Below are 10,816 nucleotides of genomic sequence, written 5' to 3'. Positions count from 1 at the left end.
GCAAACTTTTTAGCAGGGCCTGTTGTGACAGGACAAGGGGGAATGGCTTTAAACTAAAGGAGGGTAGACTTAGACTAGATAGAAGGAAGAAATTTTTTACGCTGAGGGTGGTGAAAAACTGGCACAGGTTGCCCAGAGAGGTGGTGGATGCCCCCTCCCTGGAAACATTCAAGGTCAGGTGGGACGGGGCTCTGAGCAACCTGGTCTAGTTGAAGATGTCCCTGCCCACGGCAGGGGGGTTGGACTAGATGACCTTTAGAGGTCCCTTCCAACCCAAACTATTCTACGATTCTATGATTCTATAACTCACAGAAATGTAGTCAAGATGGGGAAAAAAAGGTGTGCTGCCTTTTTTGGAAGAAAAGTACTTTTTTTTTTTTTAATTACTACTTCAGAAAAAAGTAGTATTTTTAAACCTATAACAATGCAATGGCATACAGAAGGCCACCAATGGTTGCAATTACTGATAATTTAAAATATCTTGACTTGCATCTCCTATGGTCTAATGGAACAGGAGTCAAGCTATCTACTAGATCTTCTCAGCAGCACAGACACAAAATACTCATTGCTACACCTCATAGCAATGCTGAGATGCTATGAAGATCCTTTTAATAGAAGTCCTAACCAAGTCCTGAAGTACAAAACAAATAAATCAGCCCAGCCCAAAACAAGTAAGGCAAAAACTGTTATTTCTGAAAGAAATAGCAAGAAGCTTATCTCACAGCCCCTTTGACAGATCTTCTTCGATAAACTCCCATGAAAGCTGTTCTTCAAGGAAAAGCACTCAAACTTTGGAAACCTTCCTTATTTCATATGTGGTACTATCAAAATTTACTATGGCTTTCAGAGCAAATCATAATTAATTTTTGTTTTTATTATAAAAAAATGTAGGGAATATCTTAAACTGGATTATTTATTCCTACTATTTGTGAAGTGGGCAACAACACAAGAGAAGGGCAACATTTATACCAGTGCTTTAAAAAACAATAGTATTGTCATGATTCCACGTGCTGGGGAGGAAAGGGGGAATAACAAGTAGTTTAAGTCTCACACCAGCTCAAATGCACTGCAGACAGTATTCTAGACAGCTGCAAACTACTAACTGACTTACAACATTTTAATATTATATTCTGCATTGTGGTAATTATTAACCATACCATTCCATATCCCTCTGTACCTTGAGTCCAGCTATACACTTAACAGATTTCCCTGAGCTGTTTGCCGTGACTTATGGGCCCACTCCTTTGGGAATTTCCTCCATTTCTGAAGAGACCAGCATTAACAGTATTGACTCAAGAAACATGCACTTACTTGCATCTATCAAGACTGAAATGAATTTGCTTTTGTATGGCCCATGCAAGCCAATTTACTTATACTGGCTTTACTTATACTGGCTGGGAGCAGAAATTTCTTCTCTCTTCAGCTGATATCACTTAAAAAGCAGAAACTCTTAAATGTAGCCTAAGGGTCACACTTAGGCTGTATTCCTGTATTCCCTGTAAGAAGTCATAGAATAGCGTCTGTCTGCAAGCAGTATTAAGTGCTTATCTGGTAAATAGGTGAACACTTACAAAATTATTTAAGCTTCTGCTTCTTAACATAGATCCAGACTTCACAACCATTCAACTAGATACTAATCTGCATTTTCACCACTCTTCCTGTCAAAAAAAATTGAACAGTATTTTTCCATGACAGTTTTCCAATAGTGACTAATGCATTCATCACTAGTAAATAGCATAACTTTAACTGTCAAGTTAACGTCAATTTATAAACAAGCTACAGTTTGGAAGCTTATATGATTGCTGAAATGCAAAAAAAGATCAGTTTTTGCAAGAAGGAAAGAGGAAACCACCAATGTAAGTCTCTATCTCTGAAAACAGCCTTCAGAGAGACATATTTGCCACCAAAAAAAAGAAGAAACCCCAAACCTTAACATTCATTTTTCATTCCTCAAAATTTCTATTTGAAAATTATTCTTATTTCAAACCCTCAACAAGAGGAGTCATGTCAAACTTTCATCAAGCACTAGGGCACACTGTCTCATCCCTCAAGGCAGGAGCTTCCAGGCTGCTATCTAGACTGGAAAAAATAATTCTTTTCACAAAATCTCTCAGAATGCTGTTAAAAAAAGACTACATTCAATTTATCTATAGCCCAAGGATTAACAGGTCACTGTTAGAAAGGGTCTTCATAGATTTAAAAACAAATAGCAAGCATATCATGTACTGCTGCCAGTAAGAAGCACAAATTTAAGACTGAATTTTAAAAGCAAAATAGATAATACAGCATGTTAAAATGGACTGACACGGGGTATTTGCAAGAAAGCATGCAGGACATGCAAAACCATTTGCACTCTGCTATCCGAAGAAAAATTAAGCTACAGAGTTGACATTAGTGATGTGACACCACAATCACATGGCCGCTGTTTCAGCTGTAACCAGCTGCTCTAAGAGCCCTGCAGCTTAGAGCCTCAGAGCATCTTCCCAGCCTTCCTCTAGTCTCTCAGATACCTCTGCATAGATCCAAAAGCATTTGCTTCAAGACAGCTTTCTGCAGAATTGAAATTATTAGCACTGATTTTCAGGCAACAGTGTAGCTGACGTACACATTGGCAACAAACCTGAAACTCATTTTGTGTTAAAGATTAATATTCTAATTAAATGCCACAGCCCATTTCTGCAGGTTCTGGGTGAAATCAAGCTGCTATTTCCACGATAGCAGAACTCAAGTTGCCTTCAGGAAAGACAGACGCTGCCCATACATACTGGAGAGGACAGTGGAAGAGGTGGCCAAAGAAGGAACACAGGGGCTAATCGAAGGAAAGGGAGCAAGGGAGAACGTGGGAGTCACTAACTCAAGATCCTTAAATTGAACAGCTTTTAGTCAGGCCCCCAAATTAACCATAAGTTGAATTTGCATTTGCTTTCTAGCTTTTACGTCTTCAAGAGGCACTGTAGCTACAATAGTAGGCTTTTCCCCGCCCTTAAGAGAATGAGGAAAGCCTTTAATTAAAAAAAAAAAAAAGGGGGGGGGGGGGAGGGGAAGTTCAGACTCAATTTAATCATCTGATTGCAGGAACTGGAGCATTAGTTACCAAACCTGACAAGATAGTCAATACAAGAGTCAATATTAGTACCAATGAGAGGAAAGGGAAAGAATTAAGAAAGCAAAGGCAACCAAGCAACATAAGGAAAAGAGATGAATATGCAAAGAACAGGATTCATAATTAAATGAAGGGAGAGGAAAATATTGATGTAGCAGGAGTGAGCCAGACTTCTGGCAGAGGATGGATATTACAAGATAAACAGAGGAGGACAGAGAAATCTTGCTTGATAAAAAGAAACAGAAAAAAATGAAAACAACGAAGACAAATATAGAAAAGTATAGCTTAGGAGTAAGAGACATCAGGCTGCAGGGAAAAAGGTCAAGAAGCGTGAGAACACGAGGAAGTGGAAGGAAGCAGACTGGATTAGGAGAGGTAATCAGAGACCCCTCAGAGCAGCGAGCACGGAGACCCATGTTTTTAAGTAAAACACTCAGGCTTTGAGGATCAACATATCCTTCCTTTAAACCGTGTAATTGGAAGGCAACAAGTAATGGGGTAAGTTTTTGCAGCTTGTGGCTTTTTGGATATGACTCACGATTTCTGTATCGGCCTACAGCTGAAGATTTAGAAATGGTATGCCTCATTTTTCTGCTTGGGAGAGGAGAAAGGAAGAGAAAGAAATTGGTAAGAAAATACAAGGAAAATTCTTAGAGAGGTTACTAGACCGAAGGCGGCCAGGACTTTCCTTCCCTGTGTCAATCTTTCTTCATGCCTTCATCTTCCTCCATTCAACACTTCACTGAAGTTACTCCTCGTTTTGTACAGTCATAAGCAATCCTTTTGTACATTGCACAAAGCAAAGGTAATGAACAAAAGGTCTTCGGTGTTAATACCCAGTTAAATTTTGTAATAAAAATTATTTTAAAATAATATTCTTTAATTCCAAATTAACAAATCCAAACTACCTTAGTGCTACCTTCTAAGATATAATTAAATGGTCACTCTTTGCCTTGTCCCATTTCTACTCTGCGCAAGGAAACTGGCTGTACTCAACATACAATTCTTTCTATGTTCCACTGCTCACCCTCTTTAACAAACCTGTAAGTTTACCTAGGGATCACATCAATTTTTTTTATTCTAAGATAAATACTGTGGTAGATAAGCATCTCCAAGTGCTGCTGAGCTCTATTCGTAGCTGTCAGTCTCTTCTGCAGATGCTTAAGTACAGATACTACACTCACTTTCCTCTGGCCTGTCCAGATAACAGCCATTCCCAAAAAGTGAGAATTGGCAGAGTTCATGTGCCTCAAATTTTTTTTTTTTTTAAAGTTCAGTTACTCTAATCATATTCTAATTTTTCCTGGAGCTATCCACTTGCTTGCTCATTCAACAAGTACGTGTGCTTGTGGCAGAATTCCGACTGCATTGAAGTCACCAGTAGTTTCTGCCATCATGTTTGATGGATCCAGAGTTTCAAGCAGCTTACAGCTTTTCTAAATTGATAACACAGCACTGTTGGATCTGTTAAGAACTTTCACCAGCTGTTAATAGACTCTCTCAAGTCAATGAAAAAGTAGTTCTCTTAATTCTCTACCTCAGCTATGTCTTTGCAGTCTTGTATTTACACCGTACAAACTGACTCATCTCCTTTTGTTCCTCTTAAAGTGCACAGTAATAAAATTCAATAACACAGTTGTGTGTGTCATGCAAGCTAACTTAAGGTTGTATCAGGAATAGAACAATATTCGTTCTGTCTCCTTACCAGATCCAGTGTTGTAATGTGATAAATTAATTCAGAAACAAAGAGTGAACACTCTCCAGTTTCCTTTTAACAGACATTATGAAAAAGCTTCCCAACTTTTACAAAGATATGTTCATTGCCAGCATGGATCCAGGATGTTATGTACCTTTAATCCTCTTGTCACCTGCACACTTGGCAAACACAGTCACGCTCGGGTCAGACTCATTCACAACGCTGCTGCTGTGCGGGTCATTTTCATTGCCTGTCACTCTGATCACATCTTGCTCTCTGAATCATCCTGTTAAAGGCGCTCTCTCTCGCTCTCTCTCCGTCACATCATATGCTGCCACCATCTTCATTGTCAAAGCCCTTCTCACGCTACCCCAGTCCTACCCATCACCTCTCACTGGGTACTGTGGGGTAAACTGTCACAGCCAGCCCCTGAAGTTGGACTCCATTACTTTTTTTTTTTTAATGCATCTTTGTTCTTTCCCCAGTGATGCCCCTTAAAGACATCTTAACTCTCTGCAACATCATGGTAGATGTCTCATTTTTCACTCTACTCTTCAATCACTGTTAACAATGACAACTACAATTCCACTTCCCTTTCTACAGCAACGCTTTTACTACAGTAGTCGAGAAAACCTCTGTTAAATTTCAAATGTGTTATCTTTTACTTTAAGTCATTATGAACATCAGGAGCCCACAATTCCTCAAAGTTCTTTGCTCTTAAGTTTTCCTTAGGAACAAATGCAGATTTCAGACAACACCAAATTAGTCCTTATGCCTTCACTGCCTACTTACCATTTTCAACATTTCTGCATACAAATAGAGGTAACCAAGGTCACCTATCACTGTTGGCAACTCCCATTTCTTTTGTGCAGGCATTTGGAATATGCTTTTTTTTTAAGCCAAAGACCTTATTTTCTCATGTTGGGGTCTTATCTTTGCTTATTTTGTCCTCCCCCACCAGAGCTGTCTACAGTAGGGTCCCTAGCCATCCGTCCACATTCACAGAGCCCACGTAGCCCCCAGTGCACAGGATGCATCAGCATAAGCCATGATTGGAAGCCTTCCAGTTCACCCTTACGTACTGGGAACCACGCTGATGGCAGAAAGCCTAGCATGAATAAGGCCTAAGCTTTCCCTCTCTCTTACAGAGCAGCAGAGCAAGTGAGCGGAGATGAAGTATCAACTCACCGAGGCTCCTCTCTGCTGCCTAGTGCCATTTTCTTCCTACCTTGACTTCCAACATGAACATATCTATACAGACATATATAGATACCTATCTATCTAAAAACTCTTGCAGGAAAAGGTGAGGCTTAATACATCAAAACTTACTATTTTTAAATACGGATGTTTCTGAATACCCTTGAACAAAATCTGAATTCAGAGCATAGTTAAGTCTTAATTCTAGAGGTACTGTTTATTTTAGCAGCATCCATAGCAACACCTGTTTTGAAAGTTAAACTGCAAGCAACGCTACTCCCATCCATTATTTTTCAAAAGGGTCAACAAAATTAGAAGTAAAATGTCAGTACATTCATTTTCCTCTAAAAATCCTGCGTATTTTTCCTCGGCGGTCTACGAGAGACTGACAGATAAGAAAGTCTTGATGCACACAAGCTGAATTTGCATTTATTTGTCCTATATTTCTCCACGCTACCTTCCAACACCTGGGCACACAAGGGTGTAAGAAGGACATGAAAGTCATTAAAACTGCCAAGACAATGTAAGCTATTCCTCTCCAGCGTGTCTCACCCTGAGCCCTCCAAGTCCCATGAAAGCCACCACACAGTCAACTTTCCTGCGATCTTTTTGATTCAAAGCCAGAATACTCCATGTATTATGCCCTCCCGCTGAACGCCTGGCAGATTTCCAAGAGAAAAATCTGCATAGTACTTGCTTCTGATAAAACCAGCAGTAATTTCGTCTGTGCTGGGAATTTTCCTCTAGGGCTGGAGGACAAGGCAAAAGAAGGGCCACCGACACTACCTGCAGAGGCATGCTCTCAGGAGGGAGAGGGAAGGCTGAGGAGCGCCACATGCATGCCAGCCCCCAACAGCCAATGGCTGGAAGTCAGCATGGTTTGGTTTTCCAAATACCCACCTTTGCCCCTTTCCAAGATCCTCATGGCCATTCCTCTTCAGGAGCTCAGTGCAACGCCCAAAATCAGTGGCTGCCTTTGCTAAGTCAGAGATCTGGCACTAACATAACACGTGGGGAAAACTCTCAGTTTTTCCAAGCCTGCTCATCCCCAAAACTGTCCTGCGGGACGGAGGCAGCACAGCCGGCGTGCTGAGAAGCAAGAGCCCCTTATCCAGCCCGCAGCGACAACACGACCCCGACGAAACAGCCTCCTGTGCTGTTTCTGCTGCCGCTAAATACTGGGCATGAGGTCGATTGCCAGCTCTTGTGTGGGTTTTCTATTCCTGTATCTATCACTTCTTTATTGCTTCAAGTTTATAAAAATGCTTATAAGTACTGTTCCTCAAGAAAAGAGCTTGGAGGAGTCAAACCACATGTTTACACCAAATGTTTTAGCTCGTTCAGAAGCTATTTTTTATTGCATCTGGCACTTTACTAGATGCCACTGTTGGCTCATTTCATATAAATTGCAAGTAACAAAGAGACAGCTAAAACACCCATTAGGTAAAATACATTCTACACTGTATCTCCGATTTCATCGTGGGTATTTCTAAGCAACCCACATTTCTGTGGTATTTACATGTCAGACAGTTAGAATGATTCATCCTAAGATGACCACAGTGAGCTTTTAATTTTTTGCATATTCATGTTTATTTCTTACTCACTTCAGTTCCGGCAAAACGATAAGGTTTGCAACATACCATGAAAACATCGCTTCGTGAGAGTCTCCAGAGCAAACTCTGTGACACGGCTGCATTTGCTCCTGACTTCGCCCGAGCTCCGCTGACAGGCATGACTGATCACATCGTTCTTCGCCATCCTGAACAAAGCCCGAATGTTCACTACCCAAAGACACCATTCTTCAGGGACTCCTTTATTTGCCCACACAGGATTCTGTTGTTTACAAAAACAGAAACTAACAACCAATATTTGTTCCTGTGAATTACCCAAACCTATGCACCAACCTACAGCTATACATTTTTTATGTATTGCTATAACAAAATAGCTTTACAGCTCGGAGTGGTAACCCACGGAACCCCTACTGCTCTAACAAGCCTCCTAACACAGGCATTTAAATCCAAGTTGTCTGAAATACAAAGGCAGGAAAACAATTAGCAGGAATCCTTCCTGATCCTCCTCTTGCCAGGGATTCAGGTAATATCAATGCTTACGTGAAAATGAACAACTGAGTGACGTTTTCATTCTTAATCTTTTTACTTCTATTTAAAAAAAAAAAAAAATCAATAAGGTTTTGCTTAAAGATAACCAAATATTAATAGACCACATAGACAAAACTGGAAAGATCTGAGAATCAGTCTCTGGTTTTGATTAAGGACAGGGATTGAACTCCAAGGTTGTTTTTCTGCCCCGGTATCAGTGAAACTCATCTTTGTTTCCCATCTCAAGGGCATTTTACTCAATTTCTAGGTATTTTTACTTGGAATTTCAAGTATCGCGCATTAACCTGAAAACTGCTTCACAAGAAACAGCTTTGGAAAAATTGAAAACCATCAATTTCTACATAATCAGTACTTCTTTTTAAGGAAACTTGAATTTGTATCTCAAGAGTAAAATTAATGTAGCCAGACAGCTTTAGGGCCTATGCTACGATGTACTGCTCCCCAAGTCATAGCACCAGGGCAACGGTTCTTCTTAAGCTCTCATTGCTACTAAGCAGAATACATGAGCCTAAGAATAAATACCCATTCAAGAGGCTCAAGCTGAAATTGGCTCAGAAGGCTCATTAGTCATCACCTAAGGACACTGCAGTGAGCAATAAGGAGAAGAACTGGGACAGTTCAAAAGATACCAAGGAGAAGCAAGCCTACTGTCAGCTCTTCAATATTCAGTATAGGGAATTACCAACATTCACTGTATCACACACACGATGTTTTCCAGCGAAAGCCTGCTACAGGTTCCACAAGCCAAAGAATAAAAGCCAACTGACTAGGACCACCTTTGTTTCATGTTGTTGACAGTTACTCCCAGGAACACACAAAATCCTTTGTGAAAGCTTGAAGGCCAAGCAATAGCCTATATTGCAGAAGTCTATTCAAAGTTAGGGAGATGAGAAAGACCAGGGGCAGGGAGAGGACCCCAGGAGAAATACTGCCTCCTTTCAAATCCAGACGCCTACCAGCCTGCGGCTGATGCAAAAGTGGGATCACCGAGTATGGTTTAGGAATGGACATCTGGCAGAAATCTCCCCTCCTCCCCTTTTCTATTATACGCACCGGAGGGGGTACTCTCCCTGGGTTATCTCCCCCCTCATGCTTTCCGGGGAGGTCTTAGCAGACCGGTTATCTTTATATACATACACACACACTCTCTCTCTCTCTCTCTAAAAGATTTTCAAGAAATAAGCACACGTATGTGGTGTTAACTGATATACAACCTAATACACACAATAATAAGGTAAGAGAAAAAAAAAAAAAGAGATAAAAAAATAGTCAGGGCTGTAAGATAAAAAAAAGGTCTCATCTATCCAAAGATTTAAATGTGGTATCAACACATGCAGGTTAGCACATGTTAACTAAAACATTTAAAAAGACTAATGCAGATGTGGCATGCAGCTTTAGCATAAACTAAACATGCTGGATGCCAGTGACGGGCCTGAGCTTTATATCCAGATATATCCAACACCTTCCTACGGGCCATTAAAGATATACGGTAAGAGGAAATAGAATAAGCCCACAAATAGCAAGGAAAAAGCAACAAAAAGAAATACACAGTAAATCAATATATTTCCTACAGTAGGAAAGAGAAAGGAAGAAGTCTGATATCATCTCAAAATACCGTAAGTAACAGCAGCACGCAATATGCAATACAGAACTCTTCAATGCTCTTGTGACATGCAGATGCCTTGGTCAGGGAAGTATTTTCCTGGAACTTCTGGGTGTCAGTCTGGCATTTTATTAACATTACAATAACCTAGTTTTTTAAATAATGTAAAAAGCACATCAGATCACATTTAAATGGAAGTCATTATTAGACTCACTCCAACTGTGGAACAAAATTGTGTCCCTTCTTCCACTGAGTATATTTCGATATTTGCAGGTACCACTAGCTCCAAACTGGATTACTGCAAATCTCTGCCAAAAGACTTTTCAGACACGCACTGTACTACAAGGCTTCATTAAATTGTAATACATAATATCCATGTTCTAAAGACCAAGGGCTCAATTAATCCTGTTTTGTGAATTTACCATTGCCTTCTGCTTCACATAACTTTAAAATGCCGAAACCTCTGTCTTCCTGGAAAATGCAGTGACGTTGAACGTGGACGAGGTTGATACTGGGGAATACCATCATCTGTGTGATAACCAATTGTAACCCTCTGCTGCCTAGCTTTAGTTTCGTTTCAGAAATCAAGCTTTACTTGCAACAAAAAATATTCCTTTCCACATTCACAACCAGAAGCTTTGAAATGCCTAGATGTGAGCCCTTCTTTTCCTTTCCAATGCAAAACACGTTTTCCTGGGCATTTTAAAGAAAGAGATGGTAGGTGCTAAGCCCCTGGTAGGTGTACATGGCTTTCTTATTTACTTAATGTCAGTATACCTCTAAATCGATCTATTTCTAATAGGTGCCTTTTGATGCCAAACTACTTCTGAAAGACACACTATAGGATGAGCAATATGGCCAAAGGAACTCCAAAAGCAGGCGCTATAGGTGCGGATGACACAGTATTACGCACCAAAAGACGACGCAATTATAAAACACTAAACCCGCATTCACCTCCCCTGTACCCACACGTAGGCGATTAAATTCAAGGCGACGGTTTCTGTCTTTCCACGCACGAAACCGAGACGGTGCAGGGACACACACACCCCCACCCGCCCCCGGCACGGCTGAGGAGCCGAGCGCTCGCTCACCGCAAC

The 10,816-nt window shown here is 40.6% G+C and overlaps 1 protein-coding gene across 1 annotated transcript in view; it reads right to left on the bottom strand.

Moving 5' to 3' along the window:
- The window catches only part of SPIRE1 (spire-type actin nucleation factor 1), a 125,228-nt gene extending 117,474 nt beyond the window's left edge, over positions 1-7,754 (bottom strand). Inside the window, exon 1 of the mRNA XM_009318579.1 lies at positions 7,637-7,754. Within this exon, the coding sequence (XP_009316854.1) occupies positions 7,637-7,754 (118 nt within the window). The remainder of the gene's footprint in view (positions 1-7,636) is intronic.
- Positions 7,755-10,816: the final 3,062 nt, after the last annotated feature.

This window comes from Pygoscelis adeliae, unplaced genomic scaffold, assembly GCF_000699105.1.
Source record: "Pygoscelis adeliae isolate BGI_AS28 unplaced genomic scaffold, ASM69910v1 Scaffold42, whole genome shotgun sequence".
Classification (NCBI taxonomy): Eukaryota; Metazoa; Chordata; class Aves; order Sphenisciformes; family Spheniscidae; genus Pygoscelis; species Pygoscelis adeliae.
This window is presented reverse-complemented; position numbering and strand designations above follow the sequence as displayed.